General features: G+C 38.4%; 1 protein-coding gene across 1 annotated transcript in view; it reads left to right on the top strand.

The window, feature by feature from the left end:
• Window positions 1-3,148: 3,148 nt before the first annotated feature.
• otogl (otogelin-like) overlaps window positions 3,149-24,778 on the top strand; it is a 29,963-nt gene continuing 8,333 nt past the window's right edge. Inside the window, 45 exon segments of the mRNA XM_030137489.1 lie at window positions 3,149-3,287; window positions 3,650-3,692; window positions 3,906-3,951; window positions 4,181-4,259; window positions 4,364-4,456; window positions 5,703-5,857; window positions 6,020-6,141; window positions 6,285-6,490; window positions 6,923-7,047; window positions 7,194-7,300; window positions 7,460-7,566; window positions 7,677-7,691; window positions 7,694-7,801; window positions 8,228-8,336; window positions 8,415-8,461; window positions 8,537-8,682; window positions 8,769-8,895; window positions 9,000-9,177; window positions 9,269-9,393; window positions 9,572-9,781; window positions 9,927-10,095; window positions 11,830-11,904; window positions 12,143-12,186; window positions 12,377-12,542; window positions 13,106-13,213; window positions 13,405-13,543; window positions 14,983-15,117; window positions 15,273-15,419; window positions 15,511-15,630; window positions 15,862-15,978; window positions 17,534-17,690; window positions 17,893-17,919; window positions 17,998-18,177; window positions 18,257-18,535; window positions 18,632-18,749; window positions 19,663-19,742; window positions 19,861-20,921; window positions 21,460-21,637; window positions 21,718-21,860; window positions 21,941-21,964; window positions 22,086-22,178; window positions 22,722-22,911; window positions 23,248-23,465; window positions 24,114-24,255; window positions 24,386-24,571. Of these exon segments, the coding sequence (XP_029993349.1) occupies window positions 3,215-3,287; window positions 3,650-3,692; window positions 3,906-3,951; window positions 4,181-4,259; window positions 4,364-4,456; window positions 5,703-5,857; window positions 6,020-6,141; window positions 6,285-6,490; window positions 6,923-7,047; window positions 7,194-7,300; window positions 7,460-7,566; window positions 7,677-7,691; window positions 7,694-7,801; window positions 8,228-8,336; window positions 8,415-8,461; window positions 8,537-8,682; window positions 8,769-8,895; window positions 9,000-9,177; window positions 9,269-9,393; window positions 9,572-9,781; window positions 9,927-10,095; window positions 11,830-11,904; window positions 12,143-12,186; window positions 12,377-12,542; window positions 13,106-13,213; window positions 13,405-13,543; window positions 14,983-15,117; window positions 15,273-15,419; window positions 15,511-15,630; window positions 15,862-15,978; window positions 17,534-17,690; window positions 17,893-17,919; window positions 17,998-18,177; window positions 18,257-18,535; window positions 18,632-18,749; window positions 19,663-19,742; window positions 19,861-20,921; window positions 21,460-21,637; window positions 21,718-21,860; window positions 21,941-21,964; window positions 22,086-22,178; window positions 22,722-22,911; window positions 23,248-23,465; window positions 24,114-24,255; window positions 24,386-24,571 (6,517 nt within the window). The 5' untranslated portion in view covers window positions 3,149-3,214.

Below are 24,778 nucleotides of genomic sequence, written 5' to 3'. Positions count from 1 at the left end.
TGTTCAAGTACAATATAGTTTGATTTAATTACATTTTTAATCATCTGACTATTTTTTCTAATCACTTGTTAGTGATTAAAATATGACTGAACTAAGACAGTTTAACATAGGAAAAGGAAAATATGATAACAGAGACCAAAAAGATTATGATTAAATGAGTAATGAGTAAAATGAATACAGTATTTTACTTTTCATTTTCAAACATCATTTTTTGTTTAAATTATTGAAGTTTTTTTTTTTTTTTTTTTTTAAATCAATACATGACTGTTTAAGTTTTATTAAAGTTGTCTTAAATTTATGTTGATTTTGCTAAATTTTAAATTATTAATTCAACCCAGTCACAGCTTTACATTGATGGTATAAGTTCGCAAATTTTACATTTTGGGCAGTTGAGTTTTTTTTTTTTGTTTTCTTTTGTTTTTTTTGTGTTATTTTTTTTATTTTATTTTTTTTTAGCAAATTATTGAACAAGTAAGAGACATACAAAATTTTGTTGTGAATATAAATTAAAATAAATACAACAGGAAATAACTTCTCTTAGCTAAATTTTCTGGAGGTAAAAATATTGACCGTGCACTTACATGTAATATTACTAAACAAGAAATGGTTAGGAAAGATATCGCATTGCTGAAAAAAATATATTTATATTTTCTAATGACTTTTAAAACATTATCACAACTAGTGATAATGAGTATTGAGTAAAATGAATACAGTATTTTACTTTTAATTTTCAAACATCATTTTTTGTTTAAACAATTTAAATTTTTTTTTTTTTTAATCAACATATGACAGTTTAATTTAAGTTTTATTATAACTGTCTTAAATTTATATTGATTTTGCTAATTAAAAAAAAAAAAAAAAAAAAATTCAACCCAGTCACAGTTTTACATTGATGGTACGTTTTGGACAGTTTTTTTTTCTTTTTCTTTTCTTATATTTTAATTTATCTATTTTTAGCAAATTATTGAACAAGTAAGAAGCATACACATTTTGTTGCGAATATAAATTAAAATAAATATGACAGGAAATAACTTTTCTTAGCTAAATTTTTCTGGAGGTAAAAAATATTATTGCACTCATTATCACTAGTTGTGATAATGTTTTAAAAGTCGTTAGAAAATATAAATATATTTTTTTCAGCAATGCGATATCTTTCCTAGCCACTTCTTGTTCGGTAATATTATATACACTACCGGTCAAAAGTTTTAGAACACAGTCCATCAGATCAGATCAGTCCATAACACCTTCTTCCAGTCTTCAGTAGCCCACTGGCGGTGTGTCATGGCCCAGGCAAGCCTCTTTTTCTTATTCTGAAGTCTCAGCAATGGCTTTCTTGCTGCAACTTGACCCATCAAACCTGCAACTGAAAGTCTTCTCTTCACAGTTGAAACTGAGACTTGCTTACTACGACCACTATTGAGCTGTGCTTGAAGCTGTTGTCCTGTGAGTCGCCTATCACACAAGCTGTTGACTCTCAGAAACTTGTCTTCTGATTCTGTTGTGGCTTTGGCTCTGCCAGACCTCTTCTTGTCAGCATTTCCACCAGTTTCTGAGTGCCTTTTGATGGTGAAGGAAACTGGACTTACTGACACCTTGACTTTCTTGGCAATTTCTCTGTAGGAAAGACCTACATTTTTAAGTGTGATGATGGTCTGTCTCTCTTCTATCGTTGTCTTTTCCTCGCCACTGTTATAGTAACACACTACTCTCTGCAGTGCAATACTGTTAAAATCAGACAGAGGGGGTTGGAAGTAATTAAGAAACGTTGGGACACTTGTAGGAATTAGTAGCACCAATTTTTGAGGCTTGATCAACCTCCATTGCTGCAGAATTGCTTTAAGTTGTCAACCCATTTCTTGTTCGCCTTTTGTATAATTCTGAAATGTACATTATTTTTCAGTTTTGTTTAACCTTACCTTTTTTTTTTTTTTTTTTTACCTCTGGCAGTTCACTGCTTACCTTTGTACCATTTCAAGCTGTTCACTGGACTTGAACTGCTTGAATTTCATACAAAACTGGAAAAATTGGGGTGTTCTAAAACTTTTGACCTGTAGTATATATATTACCAAACAAGAAATGGTTAGGAAAGATATTGCATTGCTGAAAAAAATATATTTATATTTTCTAACGACTTGCAAAACATTATCACAACTAGTGATAATGAGTATTGCGTAAAATGAATACAGAATTTTACTTTTCATTTGCAAATGTAATTTTTTGTTTAAACAATTGAAGTTTTTTTTAATCAATATATGACTGTTTAATTTAAGTTTTATTAAAACGGTCTTAAATTTAAATTGATTTTGCTAATTTTAAATAATTAATTCAACCCAGTCACAGTTTTACATTGATGGTACATCATGGACAGTTTTGTTTTTCTTTTCTTATGTTTTAATTTATCTATTTTAGCAAATTATTGAACAAGTAAGAAGCGTCCACATTTTGTTGTGAATATAAATTAAAATAAAAACGACAGGAAATAACTTTTCTGAGCTAAATTTCTCTAAAGGTAAAAGCATTAGCCTAGGCGCACAGAGCTAGCTAGCTTATTTTAATAATATTACCAAACAAGAAATGGTCAGGAAAGATCTCGCAAAGCTGAAAAACTATATTTATATATTTTTTAACGACTTTTAGAATATTATCACAACTAGAAAGTAAAAAGTTGATTAACTGTGCCTTGGTTTACTCGCAGTATATATGGCGTTAGCTTACTGCTGTGTTCTTATGTTAGCTTACTTCTCTGATGGTGTTAACTGAGAGGCACCTGTGAAACTCTCTCAAGTTCAATGGGCGGTCTGGAGTTAAATTCCCGTCTCTTCCTTTGATTCAGAGTCTCTGCTGCTTTCCACTGCTTGTGTCTACGTCAAAAGCGTTCCACCCAGGTCGTGGAAAGTCAGAGATTTTAACGGTAACTTCACGGTCAAAGCCACCGTGATGGAGCGACTCGCAGGCCAGCAGGTTCACACCCACGGAAGAGGCGAGTGTCTGAGGATGTCGGAGTGACACAGAGCAGTGAAAGCTTACCTGCCCACACACAGGTGAAGGCTGCTCGTCATCTGCTTAGGGGGCTGTCGCCACCAGGTTGGTAGGTAGGTTTTACAGGTACGACCAAGCATCGTCCCGGTGCTTCCAAACATCTGAAGTCCTTTCCTCCCGGGACCACTGAGATGCACCGTTAACGATTCTGCGGAACTTCCTTTCGGACTCTGAGATGAACGTAAAGTGGACAGTGAAACGATTTCTTCTTATGTCGTTTTCAATCTCCCACTTGCTGGTACTTGAGGGTGAGTCTGATAGTTGTACTAACAATCTGAATTATATAGTTGAATTTATCATAGAAGACTATGGTGTTTATAATGAAATCTGGTCATGAATAAGGTCTCTGAGTTTCTTATCTTTGTGTCATTGTTGGATGCTATTTCATAAACTTTTTTTTTTTTTTTTTAACATATTATGGAGAAAAAATAAAATATCCTAATATGATGTCTAGTTAATAGATTAGGTAAATGTCTATGAGGTGTATTACACATTTTTAAATGTATGTGATGCATTTTTATACTTACCAAGGTGATTTCATGTTAAATAAATAACTGACCCATTTCCACAGGTTGATATTTTTTCATTAACTGTGTAACTCTGTGTTTAGGAGCTCAGAGCCGACTTTCAGTGGCAGAAGGAAGACTACAGAGGTAAACAGACAAAGAAATTAAATGAGTGATTATTTGTTATCAGGGTGGCATTAGAGTGTGTGACAGACATCAAGTGAATGTGTGTGCACATGCGTGTGTGCATGTGAGGGTTCAGTGAGGAGTTTGGAGTCTGAATTCAAGTGGTGTAAAGTGCACTTAAGTCTCCCCTCTGACTGTTTCTTCCCACTAATGTGCATGTTTGTGTGTGTGCAGGAGGGCTAATGCACTTCGGAGGAAACGGGATCTCCTCGGGGAGGAGGTTGGTACACTACACCTAAGAGAACCAGAGGAGGTCAGGGCACCCACATGCGCACAACACCCTAACCGGCACAAAGCTGTCTTTGTAAAGAACAAGACACACTCACTAACGCATACACTTTCTCCCAGTCACCCTGACGCAACTTTCAACTTACAGAGCCAGGTACACAAATGGTACAGTATTGTGTCAGTGATGCTGTTGAAGTGTTAATTGTTCATTGTTTTCAAAGCCATACCGACCATTGCTGTCAGAGGGTACTCTGTCACGCAGCATCTTACACAACTACACAGCCAGAGATGCCTCTTCAGGTAAATGCACTACTTTTAAGTAATCCCAAACACATTCACAGAAGCTTAAAACTATCATTACCCAAATAGACTGGGATAAGTGAACTTGAGTGTGTCTTTCCCAGAATATTGCGGCTGCCTCAATGGTGGCTGGTGTCAGGAGGGTGGTGTGTGTGACTGTGCTCAGTTCCAGGCATTGGGAGACCGCTGCCAGATCAGTGAGTAATACACACCTACATGTCTGTGTATGGTATCAGCTCAGCTTCACCAGCTTAGACACTCATCCTCACCACAGAAGTGCTGAAAACTTATGGCTGACTGACATCCACCATCCGGAAATGCAGGCTACCTGGTTAGCATAGCTACAGGTCCTTAATATTCATATACAGTTTCACAATTAATTATAAAGGAACGAATGTGTGTGTGTGTATGTGATTGTTCAGGTATGTGTACCACTCTCTCCAATCATTCAGCAAACATTAATTACCTGCGCACTCTCCAGCATTAATTATCAGATTTTCTGAGATCTGCTCTCTCCATTTTTTTCCCCCTGTATCTCTCTTTTTGGTACAAATCCACCACCTTCCAACTCTACCCACACACACACAGACACACATATACTTTGCTCCCTACATGAGATATAAAACCACTTGAACTAAGGTAATAGGGTAAGGGCTGAGTGATGGAGTTTCTGGTTTCTATACTCTGAACAGGCTCCTTATACAGTATATCAGGAGATCTGAGGTCACAATTATTGTAAAGACATTTTTCATTTCAGCTAAGTAATTTTGTGTTGACACATGTTGGAAACAGTAGTTCCTGAGAGCCTTGTTACTGAATGAAGGCCTGAAATGAAATCTTGGAATAGACATTTTTGAAAAAGATTAAAAAATACATAGTTTGAGCAGATCTAAGTAAAGATAGCTTGAAGCTTCTCTCTTCATTTTTCTAAATAAGTGATATGTAGCTCTAAATCTCACTTTGGGTTAGTGGATTGCTATTCTCAAATTTGATCGACAATGATTAAGCTTATTCCACTGAAAGCATGCTCTTGAAATTATCAAGTTGGTTGGGAAATGTTAACTGAAACATAAGTATCTTGACACATAAAGAACTACTATCAACATATCACCCCATTCACTGATTAAATTAGAAGATGTGACTCAGTATGCCCACCCCCGCCTCCTCTGATTTTCAGGAGGGTCTTGGGTAGCATCTTGGCATAGGCAGCTATGGGGATTTCCTGTAACAACAGGCTTTTTAGAAAATTCAGGTATTCATTTTCCACTGATATGTCCAGTGAGACACAAAGATGATGAAAGCTGTAAAGATGATAGACGTTATTGTACGGCGTGGTCTATCAGTGCAGTAGCACTTGAAATCCATTTCTGTATTCACATGGAACTGATCCACTTTCATCATTATTAGTGTCTTGCCTGAGTGATTTCCCTGTTTACTTCTCAGTACCTAACCAGGGCCAGGATAGGGACGGGATCTGCAGGTCATGGGGTCAACACCACTATGAAACATTTGATGGGATATACTTCTACTTCCCGGGAACCTGCTCTTACATTCTGGCCCAAGACTGCCACTCAACTACACCACAGTACACAGTGTGGGTAAGAACATGCAGATCAAGGTCACCTACTGATTTTTGAAAGCAGTTAAATACATTTGAGCTCATATGGGTTCTAGAAGTAAGCAGTTTTTTGAGGGTGATGGTGATTGTCTCTCTTTGAGCTTCCCTTTAATCAATTTAATCTTTTCCCTTGTTTACTCAGATCCACAACAGCCGAGTGTGTGATGGGAGTGTGTATTCATGCCCAAGAGCCCTCAGTCTGTTCTTCCCAAATGAGGAGGAGATTCACATCTCTGGTTATCAGGTCCACCAGGGAGGTCGCCGGTGTGTATTCAAGAGAGATATCAAAAGAAAAGAAAGATGTTGTTTTACAAAACTGTCAGAGCAAGAAAGGAAGACAATAGATCTCAATTAAGGGACAAGAAAGAACTCACTTCAAATTTTTGTGCTTTTTTGTGTAATGCCAGGCTAAGCCTGCCTCAGACTGTAGGTAATGTGTTTATTGAACGGCTGGCCGATTACCTTCTGGTGAAGAGTGTGTTTGGCTTCTCTTTGGCGTGGGATGGAGGCTCTGGTGTTTACCTGAAGATGAGTGAGGAGCACCAGGGAGCCCCATGTGGCCTCTGTGGGAACTTCAACCATATTGCTGGGGATGATCTCACCACTGCTCGTGGTAAGACCGGCCTGACCAGACTCTCATCCTTTTATCCCTTCTCTCAGCACCCACTCACCACAATTATTATTATTATACACTCAACACTGATTCGGACCAATTATAGCGGTGGTGGGAATTGGTTAGACCAGAGTGGAAGGACAGGGGATAATTGATAGTTTGGGTTTGAATGGATGGAAAGAACTAGAATCCTTCTTCAGATGACCAGTAATATGAACTGCTGTTCCCTACTAGTTGGTAGTGAGGATGAACCTAGTAAAAGAGAATAAACAAATCAAATGTTAGTTTTACTAAGTTATAATCTAGTTTGTGCTGTACTGTGAAAAACATTTTTTTAGCCAAGCTTATTTTCAGTGCTTTATATAGTAAAAGAGACATGAGGTTGCATTGATTCTGTGTTTTATAAAAATATGTATGGATGCATGTTTTAAGGCATTCGGACAGATGAACCTGCACTGTTTGGAAACAGCTGGGCAGTGGATCTGCCTCATGAGAGAACTTGTCCCTCAGTGGACCTCGATTTCAGTGGGCCCTGCCAGTCGGAGTCAGACATGGATGTAAGGACTAGAGAAAAACATGAGCGTTCCAGTGCATATATGTAATAGGAAAATGAGCCACATGAGGATTTATCTCCATAGCTAAATACAATTCCTCTCTGTTATTATACTGTGTGAATACTTAACATGTTTGTCAATGTGTGCAGGATGCCATAGAGAAATGCAGTGCACTTCTCTTCTTCCCATTTCTGTCCTGTCACGAAAACATTGACCCAAATCCCTTTGTGGCCAGCTGTGTCTCTGACCTGTGTGTGTAAGTCAAATAATTCAGTAACACAAATGCAACTTTATCTTAATCCATCTCTTCTCTCTAGTGCTGAGTTAAACATAGTCACAGATTACAGATATTTTCCATCACTGTGTAGGAAAAAATACATTTTACTTCTTAAAAATATTTGACATATTTTTCCAGGTCTGATGATGAGGAAACATTTTGCCGCGCCTTGGTTGAATACACCCGGGCCTGCTCACACGTTGGATATCCAGTTAGAGAGTGGAGGGACAGTTTCCCTTCTTGTAGTAAGTTACCAGTGCAGCCTCACATTAAAACCAGAGTTGAACATTTCACACTCATATTAGATCAATGCTGGTCATGTTCTGCTAACAGAAGTATTTGTATTTGTGTGTAGATGATGGCTGTGAAGAGAGTTTGTCTACAGAGACTGTATCAGTTGCTGTCCACCCACCTGTACATTTGAGAAAGAGTGTCTAGGAACCAACCTACATTGTCTGGACGGCTGCTACTGTCCTGATGGTATTTAAAAACATTCATTCTTTCACTCAGCCTTTATTTTGTCTCAGAATATATTGAAGTGAGGCTCTCAATTTCGTCATAGCCAAGTAAAATTCACTATAATCATTAAAATACTGTATATGATTGTTATAAAATAATATTAAACCATTGGCAATAATAGAACCTTGTGCATAATTTCAGACATTAAAATACAAAACAAATTCATGAAAAAAAAAACAAGAACAAGAAGTCATGGTTAAAATATTTAAATGGCCTTAGGATAGAAATGAAATAATGCAGTTTGATCATTTTAGATCTCACTGTGAGAACAGCATGAAATATAAGCCTTTCTAATCTCTTAATGCTGTCTCAAGTCACTTTTCCTCTATATAGGAATTTATATATCTCTTTTCCTCTAATTTTGTTCTTCAATCATCTTTTTCATAGGTCTTATCCTACAAAATGGAACATGCATTGCTGTTTCTCAATGTCCGTGTGTTTATCATGGAACGTCTTATGTACAAGGACATGTCCTTCAGCAAGGATGCAGTGTTTGGTCAGTATAGCGTTATAAATAAAAGTCAGCACATGTTGTAGCATAATATTATGTTAACCCATTGTATGCTGTTTTTAGTGTGTGCATGGGAGGGGTTTGGAACTGCACAGAGAACAACTGCACAGGTGAGTTTAGTAAGCAAAAATAAAAACCAAAATCATAAAAGCAGGGATTTTAATATATGTATTTTGTCTATTCAGCGGAGTGTTCAGTAGTAGGGGACGTATTTGTGACAACATTTGACGGGAGGATGTTTCTTCAACCGGGGGCGTGTCAGTATGTCCTTGCCAAGAGCCGCACTAGCAGCAGGTTCATTGTTACACTGCAGTATACTACCTGCGCAGAGGTAACTTGCACCGAAAGTCGCATACACTCTTAGTAACCTTGCAGTGTTTTTTTTAATAACGTGCCCTTCTTTGTTGATTGTTATAGCAACAGGTGTGTATTCAGTCAGTGACAGTGGTGCTAGATGAAGATGTGAGTCGACAGATCACTTTAACCAGAGAAGGGGAAGTGATCGTTGGTGTCAACCCGGCTCCAATCTTGCCCTACATTGATGGTACGTTTCATATGTAAACAGAACACTCTGCATTATAAGTACCTACCTGTTTAGTTTTAATATTTATGCATGTAATATTGTCTGTTTTCTGTCTGGGTATATAGATGCAGTGGAGGTGCGGAAGCTTACTTCTGTCTTTACACAGCTGAAGGCAGGAATTGGTCTGAAACTGCATTATGATGGTCGAGGGGGGCGGGTCTACCTGCACGTGGACAGCCAGTGGCGTGGATTAACCCTTGGCCTTTGTGGAACCTTCAATGGAAATCTACGAGATGACTTCCTGTGAGCTAATGCTTCCTTCATAATAGAGTACCGTTGAAGTTGTCCAGTAGTCTGACTTGTGTTCAGTGCTTGTGTGTGGTTGTATTTGTAGATCCCCTGCTGGTATGATTGAGGGCACTCCACAGCTTCACAGCAATTCTTGGAAGGTGTCTTCTGCTTGTGTAGCTCCTGTTAATCTGCCAATCATAGACCCATGTGAGATGAACCAGCACAATGGTAATTACGGTTTCAGCAGATTTATTTTGGCTATACTTCTTGTTTAAATCACGCTATACAATGCTACACAACCTAACTTCTTAAATAAAACAGATCCCTGGTGGTTGAGTTAACTGCTATTTAATCTTGTTTAGACAACAGTGGTAAATGTGTTTTCTTTTTTTTTTTTTTTTTACAGTATTTTATGCTACTCAGTGTGAGATTCTCTTGGGGAATGTGTTTGCTCCATGTCATGGCTACATCAGTCCAAATGTCTACCAGCAGCAGTGCCGGTATCAGGCATGCCGCTGTGGGAGCAGCTGTTTGTGCACAGCACTCGCACACTATGCTTACCTCTGCTCAAAACACGGAGCTGACATAGATTTCAGGTCTCATGTTTCTGAATGCGGTAAGTATTGCTCTTCCATGTTGCTTGTAATCACACTGTTTTAAGTTACATATTAAAAATCTTACAGTATATACATTTTCATTCAAATATATATTTGACTTCTAGAAACTGAATATAAAATCTCCCTTTTGTTGTATGTATACAGGGGTTGTGTGCCTTGGGGGAATGCTGTACCATTCTTGTGTGTCATCCTGCGGTCGATCTTGTCGTGCTCTGTCCAGCCCTGACACATGTAGCCCAGAGGACTGTGCGGAGGGCTGCGGCTGTCCACACAATAGTTACTATGATGATGCACGCCAGCGCTGTGTCCAATTGTAAGACTTCACTACCTCATATATTATCTGTTTCCATTTGACAGAAATACACACATATTCTACTTTTGAAATATTCATCAGTTTTTGGACTTTTAAATTTAATTTTCTTGTTTGATTTCAATTTGGCTTGAGATTATAATCCTGATTTTCAGTTTTGTTTTTCAAGTATTTTTCAGGTAATTTTAGTTTTTCAGGTATTATGAAAGTTAGATTTTTTGAAAGAGGACAGATTTATTTATATATGCTGAAAAGGGTAGGAAGAAAGAATATATGATGTCAAATATTACAAACATTACAAAATCAGAGACTTTATTTAGAGTCAATTCAAGAAATCACAAATTCCATAGGCCAAAAGAAGTATGCAGTTGGTTTAGTTACTGATCTAAAAAAAAAGTATTAGACGCATCAAATGACAGAATTTTTTTTGAAAAACTAGACCATTATGACATTAGATCTATAGTCTTAGACTGGATTAGGAGACATTTAATGACCTGATAATACAACTGTGTTTAGGTGGTAATTTAAGACAGTTACTGTATGAAACTACTTCATAAATACAAATAAAGTGTCTATTACCTGAGAAAAATAAAAAATCAGTTCAGTAACTGCAGACTAAATACACAAATAAAGATTCAAATAGATGGGGTAGATATAGAAAGAGTTAGTAAAATTACATTTCTCTGGGTCATAATAGCTGAAGGAGTGAAATGGGTATCACACATAAAATATTTGCATCCAAAATCACCCATAAGCTTTGCAGTATTTTTAGTATAAGCAAAGCAAAATAGGTTTTAGATTATTAAGCATCCTGTATTCTGTACTACACATTGGTTTCACCTTACTTAAGCTACTGTGTAGAGGTTTGAGGCAATAATTATGAAAGCATTTTACATTCAGTGATTATACTTCAAAGAAGAGCAATACAGTTATTCACAACACTGGGTATTAGGATCATACACACTCTTCTTACAGTCAATAATATTAAAATACCCAGACCAGGTAGAATTTAAAATGGCACTATTTATGTTCAAAGCAAAGAATTATCAATTACCAGTTAATAGTCATGCTCACTGAATGAAAGTAAAGTTAGAATGTAAAGGGATAATTATTATTGTTATTATTATTTATTATTTCAAAACTGTTAAAATACGTGCAACAAGGAAAATAACAACAAACCTGCGTACATGTAGTTATATGTATGTAAATATATGCACGTGAATGTGTATATATGCATATATAGATATGTATGTAGGTATGTATGCATTTTTACTTCCAGTCCTTTCTGAGTATATAGAGAGACTGCATTTATTTTCTATTTGTGTTTTGATTTTTTAATAATTATTAATTTAATGATGAGCTGATTGAGTGCTTGAGTTGTTCTTGCTACATGTTTTAAATAAATTGCTAAATTACTAGTACAATTACAATTGCTTATTAGATTTCTAATGATGAACAAATCCATTTTGTTCTCATACACCATGAGTCATAAAAATCACAGGAAAATTAACCTTGTTTTTGCAGTTTCATTAAGTTTTGTTGCTTTGACCATAGGTGTTTTATGTCGTTTTTTTGTTTTTATTTTGATTTCATTCAACAAATTTATTTTTACGCTGTTAGTTTTCGTTTTCATCAATTATAATAATCCTGATGACATGCACAGAAAAACACAGCTCAGCACAGAGTGCATCAGCATTAGTTAACGTAATTGAATTAATGTCATGAGTTTATCCCCAGGTCTCAGTGTCACTGTTACTGGATGGGTGGTGTGTCACAGCCAGGGGAAGTGACCTTCAGCGCCTCTGGCCCCTGGTGAGTCACTGTCGGCCTTGACCCGCATTGAAAGTAAAAGCTCACTTTGGCTTCTCTCGTAACTGCATACAGTGCAACATCTTTACACTCGCCGTCTGATACATTTGAGAAAGCAATAAAAGCTTGAGTGATCGTCAAATGAGACGTAGAGCACTTAAACTAGTCTTGTGTTTTATAACATTGCTCTCTTTCCCAAACACTCACCCCTTTTTCTTTCTCTTCCTGTCTGCTCCATCAGCCTGTGCAGAAATGGGAAGATGGAGTGTGTGCCAGAGGAACAAGGTAACCCCTCCGCACTCTCCCCTCCTTTCAGTTTCCACTCTCGTTCATTCCAACAACAAAGTGCCGTTTCAGGCTGTGTCCCTTTTGCTGAAATCAAGATCCTTATGTCTGCAGTTGTAACTTGTTTCCCATGACTGGCTGTTGCGGTTGATGTTTAAAGATTGTGTGTATGTGTGTGTGTACTTTGTAGAGCCAGATAGTGTAGAAGTTGGGGAGTGTCCAGAGGGGAAGGTGTACCACAGCTGCAGTGAGCAGAGAGGAGGTGTAGCATGTGCACCAACCTGCCGTAACCTTATGCTTAATCTGACCTGTCCTCCAAACACACCATGCATCCCCGGCTGTGTCTGTCCTCCTGGGTAATGTTCATCTGCTGCATTCCAAAATTTTGCTGCTCTGTATTGTGGAACAAGCATACTTTAGAAAAGTGCTTCATCAGAATATTGATGTAAACTTTATTTGCCTGTAGACCCTGATTAGCAAATTAAACTATCAGAGTGCAAGTATAATTAGCAATCAAAGAAGAGAAAATGTGTAAAATTACTTACAGTTTGCAAGCATGGAGGTAATAACTCAATTGGAGGCTGTAATAATATGTTTAATATTTATACACATTTTTTAATGTTTATTGCCTATTTATGTATATGTTTATATTTACTCCCTAAAAAATTTATTTCATCTCAAGGGACTTCCTGGTAGAATGAAGATTGAATAAAATAAATACATTTATTTATTTATAATGATTAGAACATGGAGTTGGTCAGAATTAAAAGCCTCTGTTAAAGATACATTTACACAGATCTGTGGTATTTATCCACATCAGTATTTTCTAAGTTTCTTGCTTCATGAAGCATTTTGTAAAACTGCTAGAGAAAAGTGCTATATAAATAAAATGTTACTTACATATGCTTAATCTATGAAGGCTGGTGCTGCACCATGGAGAGTGTTACTATCCAGAGAACTGTCCCTGTTCCTGGCTGGGCCTTGAGTATCTTCCTGGAGAAACTGTGGAAACACCATGTTACAAATGGTATAAGCCCTAAGTGCACTCCACACACTTTGCAAAGTTAGATAACTACGTTAACAACTGTAAAGCCTCCCTCTTGTTCATAAAGACATACTCCATATTACCGTGTTGATTTTTCTATGGAAAATTGAAACAAATTTTTAATAATGTGAATCTCAGAAGAAATTTGTATATCTGCTTGTTTGTCTCCTCAGTGTGTGTCACCGTGGCTATTTTAACTGCACCTATTCACCATGCCCAGCTGTGTGTACAGTCTACAGTGACAGACACTATCATACATTTGATGGCCTTGAGTATGACTACCACTCTGACTGTCAGGTGTATCTGATTAAAGTAAGTGAAGTATGTGTGTTTCTCTGTAGTACTTTACAGCGTATACATCTGAGCACTGGTGGAAGAAATCTACAAATACAAATTCTGCATTCAAAACTTTACTTAAGTTAAAGTAGCTAAGTATTAAAAGCAAAATTCTTACTAAAGTATTTTCAGTATAAATTGTTGTTGTGCTAAATAGTTTTTGGATACTTTTTGGACATGTATGTTGTGTTTTACTACAGTAAATGTTTATGGTTGAAGTCATTTGAACTATATATACTTTGGGGTAATTGAATCTATAGCAATGCCTCATATTCTACATCATTTTCTATGAGATCATCATATGGTTGTAATTATTTTACACATCATACATCTACAACAAAGCAGAAAAAAATCTATTGTTTTCAGCTTTGTGATAATACATTTTACAGTTAAGCCAAGTTTTTAAAGTATTTACTGAGCCTTAGAAGTAGTATAATTTTTGCAACTTCTAAAGGAACTCTTAATATTTTGGTTTGTCACAAATATATAAACAGAGATGTAAAATTCTTAATAAGTTCTGTTAACTAATAACTTACGCAAATGTAATGATAAAAGTATAATACTTGCCTCTGAGATGTAGTAGAGTAGAAGTGTAAAGTTGTATAAATGGAAACACAAGTTGAGTATAAGTACTTGAAATTTGAAAAAGTTCTTAGTTACATTCCTACACTGATGTAAGTGATGTGTTGCATGTATGAAAAAAAAAAAAAAAAAAAAAAAAAGCAAAGTTTGGGCACTGAAGCAGGTGTCAGGCTGCTTTTGCTAGACTGTGTCAAAGAAGTGTGTGTGAGAAGTGGTGTGTGTTTATGAGCAAGGAGGTAGCATCCTTTGCATTTCCTGGCCAAAATTGATTTGGATCTTGGAAAGAAGAACCAAGAGTGTTTCTAATCTTGGAAGAAAGGGTGTTTTTTAATTAGAGAAGATTAAGGTGTGTATGTGTGGTGTTGAGTGTGTATGTGTGTGTGTGTGTGTGTGTTAGTTGGTTTGCACCATGGTAATGCTACCAGACGTTGTGCAAAGCTGTAGTCACACAAAGGGACCAGTGTTCACCTCAAACCCCAGGGCTCCTGCGCTCCCAGGGATATAGAATTAGAATTAGCAGAACAGACCCTCCAGTTCAGATCCAACAGGCTGCCGACCACCACACAGACCTTAGAAGAATGGAGAAGGAGGTCAGAGCTGTGTCTTAACAGGCTGAAGTTGCTTCCTCTTCTTGTCACCTTTCACGTATCTAGAATGACACTATTTCCTGAACAGGTTCATAAAGATCTCTAGTTTGAATGTGTGGCATGTACAGTCTGACTTTAGATGTAAAAAAACCCCAATCTGTTATGTTAGTGAGCTGAGCTGAGAGAACCTCTGTTCCTCCCAAGAGTAATATTTCATGAATATAATTTTGTTTCCCTTGTCACCAGAGTGCAGGAGAAACCGAGGTGTCCATTGTCGCCCAAAACAAGGACTGCTATGAGAGCGGCATTGTGTGCATGAAAATACTGGTCATTCATGTGGGACTTACCAAGATCTACTTCACTGACAACTCTGGCAACCCTGTAGGAACTATGCACACACTCATGCATTCTTTACACCAAACACACAATGTTGATGCACCTGCATTTCTTTTAAAAATATCCTATATCAGGTAAAAAAAAAAAACCAAAACACTAATTTCTGTCATAACCCATGTGATGTGTTTGTAACACCTTAGAGCCCATCGACCGTCATTGGCAGAGGATCAGAGTTTGAACTGTGGAAGGCAGGCTATTACACTGTAGTCCACTTCGCTAATCAGGACCTGACAATCCTATGGGACCGCAAGACAACTGTACACATCAGAGCTGGACCTCAATGGAAGGTCTGGATCACAACAGAATATTTTTAACTCCTTCAGGTATTTCAGTAAATGGCAATACATGACACAGTGTTTCTGCGTTTTTTACCTTTAGGGTCATCTCAGTGGGCTGTGTGGAAATTTTGATAGCGTGACAGTGAATGACATGACCACCTCCAGCCACATGGAAGTCAATAATGCACAGTCCTTTGGAGATAGCTGGGCCCTGGGACAGGTATAAGTCAGCTCAGGACTTCTCGGCCATTAATCCTCACTCTACCCTGTTTGCTCTCTCTGTCTTTGTTTATCTCCCACTTACTTACTCTTTCACTCCTCTCTAGCCCTCTGTTACATCTGTAATTTATGTGCACTTGTTTCCCTCGAGTCCTCTGTGATATTTAAGAGTAATCAGACACTCAATCACCATCTGTGTGTGTGTGTGTGTGTGTGTGTTCCTGTGTTTTAGTGCGAAAGTGAAAGTGTAGTTGAGCGACCGTGTGAAGGGGACTTGGGGAGACAGCCGTACGCCAAGAGAGAGTGTGCTCTCCTCTACAGCGATGTCTTTGCACCCTGTCACAATGTGGTGAGTGCCATTGAACTGATGCGCGCACACACACATACACACACACACACACACACATACACACACACACACACACACACAAACATTCATATGAAATGAGTGCAGCTGCGGAAAGGTTATCTTGCTTTCAGCGGGGGAGTAGGGCTGGGTGAGGGGTTATGGGAACAACTCTTAACTGATCCCAGACAATACTCTGTTTCTCAAAGAGATAAATACCAAATTCCACACCAGATGCAAGGTTACACACGCTGAAGGACTCACAAGAAAACACATCTAAATGTGCTTCGACTGCATTTTTATAGCTGCATTTGACCAGCAGATGGAGCCATGTATATATGCACAGAAATGTTGTTAAAGATAGTACCCCAGCACTCAATTAACTTCAATGGATTTATTGGTAATATGCAAACAACATGGTGAGCATCAATGGTTGCTTGTGCTTCAAAATTTCCCTAGAGAAGTTGTCAAATTTCTATTTTTTATTTTGTTAGGGATTGCTATACATCAGATACAATACTTGAGTCCATAATCCATAATTAATCGCACTCTGTTAAATGCTATTTTTGTGTAAAATAACCATCTGGCTGTTTTTATGGTTTATTTATTCAATTTGTAGAAAGGAAATACAAATTCACAAATATAGTTCACTTTAAATGTAGAATAGAGCAATTTTGCTGGTGTCTGTTTTGCCTTGATACATAGTGTAGGTAAATATGTAAAGTCTTTTCAGGTGACAGAGAGGCTATTTTAGGTGACAGCAAGACAATTCCACTGTTCCTGTTCTTTTCCATGCAGTTCTTTGTTGTCTGGCTTGAATCGCTATTGGGTAGATAGTCTCCACAAATAAGTACACGCAAAGAGCTGTAGTTCCTTTGAAACTTGAAAGTTTGACTCAAAGGGTTTTTATTATTGTACAGGAAGACTGTTTCAGTTTTCTTTAGATAGCAAAGTTCTTTTTTCAGTCCATTTTTGAGTATTTCTCAAAATTTGGAGACAATAACCAAGTTAGACAAATGCCCTTATTTTAGCAGCTCGTCTGAAGTTCTTTCTACATTCTAACTGTTGAGAGAACTTCATCCTAACCCATTTAGTAAGATGACTTAAATATTTAAATTCAAGCCTCTTACTCCAGTGAAAATTTAACACATCACCAAATCAGGTTCTGTGCATCATGTAGCTTGAAAAGTGCTAAAAAATAAACATGAAAATGCAGCCTGGATGAAGTCTGCTCTTAATTTGCATTACAGTAGCCTAATTAGTGTGGCATTTGGGCAGACCTACTCACTGCGGACACATTTTGTCTGCCTGTCAAAGAGCTCAACTGATCCCCTCTGCATCAGACGCTGACCCACATTCCTTTGTCATCATATCTCATCACTCCTTTTCCTGTCTGAATTATTGAAAACTAGTCACCCCCTAAAAACAAGACCTCCCCAGCTTCCCCCAATGAGATTAGGCCTTTCATTATGAGTTTGTCTGTTTAACTGTGTGTATATGTGCATGTCACTGGTGTTTGTGTGTGTGTATTCATTTATACATGGTGTGTACCTTCCAGGTGGACGTGGCCTGGTTCTATAGAAACTGCTTGACTGACACTTGCAATTGTAACCGAGGAGGGGACTGTGAGTGTCTGTGTACATCCATCGCCGCATATGCACACAAGTGCTGCCAACAAGGGGTCACAATACACTGGAGGTCACCCTCTGTGTGTCGTAAGTATCCACACATATCAGTTAACACCACTCCACTCTCACCTCTTTGACCTACTTCTACCAGTCTCTGCATCAGCAAATACACTGCTGTTTTATATTCCATTTATTTATTACCCTCAACCCATTATATCTCACCATATTATTACTTCTGTTCTTTTGATATTCTTTATAACTCCTGAACTGATTTGCTCTTCTCTTGCAGCCTATGACTGTGAATACTATAATCAAGGTAAGTGTAAGAGTACTTCTCAAAGATCTATGTGGCACATCACAACACTCATTTCCTGTCTCTCTGACTTCCCTACAGAGTTAGGTGATGGGCCATTTTCCTTAGTGAGTGCTGTTTACAATGATACAGTTTTCGGAGTGAATCGCACCAGTAGCTCAGTATTTCCACTGGTGAGAGAGAGACCGGGTCAGCTGCCTCCCCCAGGCCTGCTGTTCAACTTCATGATCACTGCAGGCTTGCAGAAGGACAGGACATCACGTCAGTATCCACAGTCATAAAATGATACACTGCCACTCTTTTTGCACTAATCTAACCCCTGTTCTGATCAAATTCTCAGGTGTCCCTGTGGTATCACTGGAATCTGCAGAGAGACCAAACTATTTCCTTGTTGTGTCAGGGCACAGCAGTCTTCAGTTGGAGCGCTGGACTCGGGGAGCAGAGTTTAGTCGCAGGGCAACCTTTATCCAGCACCAGGGTCTGTTTCTGCCAGGTCACATCTCATTTGAGCTTATCGGCCAACCTGGGATTTTTCTGACCCTGACACGCACTGCTGCACGAGCCCAACGATATGACCCCACAGACAGTTTCAAGGCCAGCAGCAGTTTCACTTTGGAGGGTCAGGAACGTGCATGTCCACAACATAAACACATATTCATTTGAATATACACACACACACACTCACCGACCATGTATTTTTCCTTCATTGTGGTAGAGAGCAGTTTTGTCATCCCATATCGTATGATGTGTGAGTGGCGCTACCAGCCGTGTGCGAGCCCATGTGTTCAGACATGCAGTGACCCAGACGCCACACGTTGCCAGTTTCTGCCTCCGTAAGATTCTTTTCACATTAAAAATAGCTAATATAGTGATGAAAGTTGTTAGTTTTGTTCTTATTTTGTATTAAGTTTAAGTTTAGTTTTTGGTTTCAGTTTAGTATAAGGGCTTTTTCACATGTGGAATTCCAAATCAAACATTGCAAACATTTGGTCTGGTTAATTTTTCTGTCATGTGGAAGAAAAGCCTGTGAAAGAAACAGTCTAATATGTCCTGTCACTATCATCTGTATCATCGTTGTATGTTGCATCCCCATTTATAGACAACCATCCATCTGGAATGAGCAGGATGATAATTCAGCATATTTTTAAATTCTTCTGTTTCTTTTTCTCTTATTTTTGTGACAGTAGTCTTGAGTAATATCCTGTGATTGGTTGAAAGTCCAAATTATCCCAAAGGTGTAACTGTAAATGAGTCATATCTTGGTTCAGTTTGATCTGGACTGAGACCACCTCTTTTGGTCAGACCAAAGACCCTCTGTTTGGTCCTCACTGTGGTTCAAGGGAGGTTTTACCCCTGTGAGTTTCATAGACTGGACTGGAAAGTCAGAAAATTAGATGTCAAGATGTTAAAGCACCTAACTACTTTAAGTTTGATAAGCATTGAGTTGACTTGTTCTTGATCTCTCAGTTAATTTGAAGAAAGCCATGATATACTGATGCAGAAAAAGACTGGACAAAAGAGAAACAAAAACAGATGTGATTGAAGCTGCAATTCCATATCAGTTTAGTTCATGTTGTATTTTACAACGTAGTTCTGATTTAGTTTATGCATTTTTGGGAAGTTTTTATTTACTAATATTATTTTCTTACAGCTAGTTTCAATCTCGATTTTCATTAATTATAATGACTCATTTTAACATTAAATAATGCTCAGCCCATGTACTGAATATGATTTTATATGTTACAGTGTAGAGGGCTGCTTCCCGCGTTGTCCGAAGAATATGGTCCTTGATGAAGTCACAAGAAGATGTGTCTACACGGAAGACTGTGAGTACAAAGAGTGTCTTGTCTTCAATTCCATTAAGTAGTCACTGTAAGCCTTAGATTTCTTATAGTTACATTTTAAGCACAGTACAGTTTTATGATCTTATGCATTTTTCTTTAGGTGTGATACTTCCACCAACTCCAACTCCATTTGCTTACGTGACACGGTCCAACAGAACAACTACAGCACCTCCAACAACTACAACTACAATCACGACAACCACTACCACAAGACCCACAACAACTAGTACCACTACTACAATAAGGCCCACAACAACCACAACCACCACCACCACCACCACTACAAGACCCACTACCACCACCACCACTACTACTACAACCAGAACAACCACAACCACTACGACCACCACCACCAGAGCGACCACTACCCCCTCCACTACTCTCACACCCACATCAACAACTGCAACCACAGTCACTCCCACTACTCCCACTACAACAATATCCACAGAGCGGGTAACTACTTTACTCACCACTTTACCAACCACATATCCGACTACTACCACTCCTCTCCTGCCCTCTACTGCTACCACTGTTATTGTTACCACGACTACTCTCACTCCTTCAACGGCACCCGAGACGACTACTCTCAGAACAACTGAAATTACCCCCACCCAAACCATAATAACCACAGGTGTCACTACAACTGTCACCACACCTATGCCCACGACTGTACGCACCGAAGCCACAACACTCCCATCCACCACCTCTCCTACACCTCCTACTACTCCTCCTACCTCCACCTTGCTTATCACTACAACTACTTCCACACCTTCAACACCAGCCTTAACCCCAGCATTAACCACGGTGCTGACATCCACTGTTGCCACCACCCCACCTCCAGTGACCACCCCCACGACAACACTACCACCAACTACAACCGACACAACCACGCCACCCTCTACCACTCGAACAACAACACCTGAAACCACCCTCGAAAGTACGACCACACCTACACCAGCTCGCACGACTACTACTGTAGAGACCACCACCCCAATGGAAACCTCAACAGTGTCATTGACAACAACAGCTATCCTCCCTACAACCACTGAACCCACCATAGAGCCCTCCACCACAGAAATAGTCACAACCTCTGAAACATCTGTTACAACGGAGGAAGTATCAACCAGACCTCCATTTCTTTTACCTACTACTCCCTGTACAGTAAGTCTTGTTGTTTTTGATACAGTTGAGTGTGATTGACAGTTGCCTTTTGTCAATAATATAGATTAACAATAGTGCATATACATAGAGTAAATATAATGAAGAACAAGAGCCATTTATTGGCATTGAACTCTGGAACACGTGAATTAAAAAATACATTCCTGTTTACCTTTTTGGCTTTGTTAACAAATATTGCACACATCAGATTTGACATAAATATTAACTTCAAAATGCAAAGAGTATGACTGAAATATATAGATAAATTAAACTTTGATTATGTAAGGTGGTTTAGTATCTGCCACCAAGTCAGATAGCGGGAAATGTTTCAGAAATCATGACAGAAATATGAGATTTCTTAGTTTCATTCAGCAGTTTCATCCAGGTGAATGGAGACGAGTTGCAAAGCTTAGGTAATTGCAGCAAATTTAAATGTGACATAAAGACACACAAACAGGTGTTACATTTTCAGCTGCTGATATGATTGTAGGGACATGTCAGTTGTCTTTGGAAACCACAATGTGTATACTTTTCTCCACAGCCTCCCTACTCTTACCGTATAGATGAGTGTGCTGAGCTGATCTGTTTCAATGGAGAACTCCTGCTTCATAACTCCTCTCTTCATTGCCGCTACAACACAACTCCTCCCCGATGCAGTCTGCTGGGCCTGCCCATCCTCATCAATACAGACCCCTGCTGTCCACAATGGCAGTGCCCCTGTGAGTTTGGAGTAAAAAAAAAAAAAGACTACTTCTGATTTTTTAATAACAGACTTAATGATTTGAACTTGTTTTTCCAGGTCGCTGCACCGTTATGTCAGATCTGCGTGTGATCACGTTTGATGGAAATAATGTGGCCTTGTATGATAATGGCTCGTACATCCTTGTTAACCTTCCAAGAGAGACTATTATCGGTACTGTGGAAAAATGTCCGACCAGCCAGGTAACAAGTATGAACAAGGAATAGCGTATAAATTGACTTTGAACATTCTGTTCATTAAAATATCTTCCTTTTTTTTTTAGAGTGTCAACTCCATCAGGCGAATAGTGAGTAGAGGGTTTTTTTTTTCCAGACGGTTGTTTTGCTTGTGTTATTCAAGACTGTTATCCATTCACCAAATATCTTATGCATTATGGCCCTCTAAATTAAAACCCCTACCCTTTACAGAGTCCTTCAGGTGGAACATCAGGTCTTTGTTTCAAGAAGCTAAACATCACTACCTCGTCCTACCGAATCATTATTCACAGACTGGATCGAAAGGTGACTACGTAGTCCTACGTAGTTTACAGTCACAATTTCAAATATGCCACATACATAATTTATAAAACTTTATTTCATCTTTCATTTAATCATGCAGACCCACTGACAATCTCACTAGACAAGGAAATTAATTAAACCAGTTAAAAGAGTCATATAAAAAACATGAGATAATGAAGCTGGTATGCCTGTCAACGTTAATGTGAACATGAAGGAATATCTACTGTAGATACCAAATGTGGCATAGTTTGGAAGTTCATCCAACTGTGTGACACAGAGTGGAACATGGTGCAAGATAATTGTCATTTGTGATAAAATGTAAAGAATTCTGCTTTTTCCAATTTGACTGCTGTAGTGGAGCAGCATGACAATGAGGAAGACCTCTATAAAAGTCAGACAGGAATATCAAGTGCGCAGTAATTTTGCAGTTTAAGAAAGTCAGATATTCTTTTATTCTATACAAGTATACCAGTGAGATTGAGTTTTAAATTAAAGTCGACTATACTGTACTTATATAATGCCTTGTTTCTGCACCTCTTTCTCTAGGTAACAGTAAACTACAGACCTGTCAGACTTCCCTTTTCCAGACACTCTCTGTATGTGGAAGATACAGGCAGCATGTATCTGATCAATACACCTGGTGGGATCAGCATACAATGGTATCACAGCACTGGCATCATGGTGCTGCAGTACATCACTCCCAGTAATGCATCTGTGCCCACTCGAGGACTGTGTGGTGAGAACCTGTGCACAAAAACACACACTCCACTTTCACCACATCAGCACCAGTCTCATTTATCTAAGTGCCAGCTATCAGCACCTAAAGGCTTAATGTCTAAACAGCAGCATCACTTAAGCTTGAGTCATTATGAGATATGACAATTTGAGATGTTAAGAGCCATTGCTTTTAATTAGGGAGTTTAACACACGTATTACCTCACTTCACTTTAAATTGCTTACTATATCCTCTGTAATTTAACTGACGTACACACTTGCACATCAAATCAGTATTCATTCACCAGTCCAAACATCTGTGTGTGCGAGCCCACCATCTGTCCGCTCATCATACCAGGTTGTTGTGATGGGAATCCAGAAGATGACCTAAAGCTGCCAAATGGGACGGTAGTGAGGGAAGTTGGAGACATGATGCTTTTCCTGCAGGCTTGGAGAGTCCACACTACTGATGAGGCTGAACACATGCGTAGGGTTGGAGACAACTGCACAACTGGGGACTGTTCTACCTGTATATCTATGCTTCGACAGAGAGCATTCACACCATGTCACAGCAAGGTATTTAATGAACGGTCAAGTTGTTTTTAAGTTTACAGCTACTTCTACAACTATAGCACATTCACAGGGATAAATACTAAAGCATTGCTATCTGCACAGCTCTGATCACAAATAGAGATCATTGTAAGTCACTGTTAATTCATCATTATTTTTTTTTTTATTGGTTTCTTTACTAAGAGAATTAATATACAGTGACCCAGTGATTATTGGAAAAATAATTCCCTGAAGAGGTTTATTTCATGATCTTGAACTCATTCTACATTATTCTTTACACATACAAAGATTCTCTGAGTCAAATCCAATGTTTTTTAGGCAATCAGACTTTCCATTTAAAATGAACAGTTCATGTTGTTATGTTGTCAAAATTGGAGCATGAAAACCAATAACCAACACTTAACAATGAATCATATTCTTCTGATAAAAGGGAATCTATTTGTTTGGTTACAGACCCCTGAACTATAATCACATTTCCATTTTAATTTTTTTTTTTTTTTTGTGAAAATATAATGCAGAAAGTCTTTCTAAAATTATAACTCATATCACAGTAGCAATATCTATTCAACATGATGATATTATTTTTAATTATTCCAAATCAGTCATTGATTAAACACAAAACTAACCAATTATTTTCTTGCTGTGTGTTTGCAGGTACCTCCAGAACAGTTCTGTGACATCATGTGGGCAGGAGATCTGCACTACAAAGATCACCAGTGTGACTTTTTGGCAGCCTACGTGGCAGTTTGCTACACCCATCAAGTCTGTATCAGCTGGAGACGACCCAACTTCTGCCGTAAGGAGAGACAGGCAAACAACACACACATAGAGTGCATCCTTAAGGCCTTATGTCACACATGTACACACACATTGTAATTCTTGTTTTGCATTTGCTCATGCATTGCTAAGTGTCTGTCTTCCTGTAGCATTACGGTGTCCCCCTGGAAAGGAGTATCAGCCATGTGTGAGCACCTGCACCAGTCGCACTTGTCTGAACAGGGAGTACTATGAAGAGACCACCTGCTCCTTTATCAGGGAGGAGTGTGTGTGTCGCAGTGGAACCATCTTGCACCGGGCTGATTCCCCATTCTGTGTAACTGAGGATCGCTGTGGTGAGTAATATAGTCTATGTATTAACATTGGGAAAATATCTGAATATGTTTTAGTAATGTTTTTATTATTTATGGGTAATGTTAAGTTTGCAAACCATCTGATCCTGAAACACTGTGAAGGGTCAAGGGAGAGAAAAAGTAATTATTCATCTACACACAATAATCAAAGCATTGACATTAATGACTCACAATCAGTAGGTGCATAGC

Source organism: Sphaeramia orbicularis, chromosome 6 (assembly GCF_902148855.1).
Source record: "Sphaeramia orbicularis chromosome 6, fSphaOr1.1, whole genome shotgun sequence".
In the NCBI taxonomy this organism is placed as follows: Eukaryota; Metazoa; Chordata; class Actinopteri; order Kurtiformes; family Apogonidae; genus Sphaeramia; species Sphaeramia orbicularis.
Note: the sequence above shows the minus strand (reverse complement) of the source record. Positions and strands in the feature narration are given on the sequence as shown.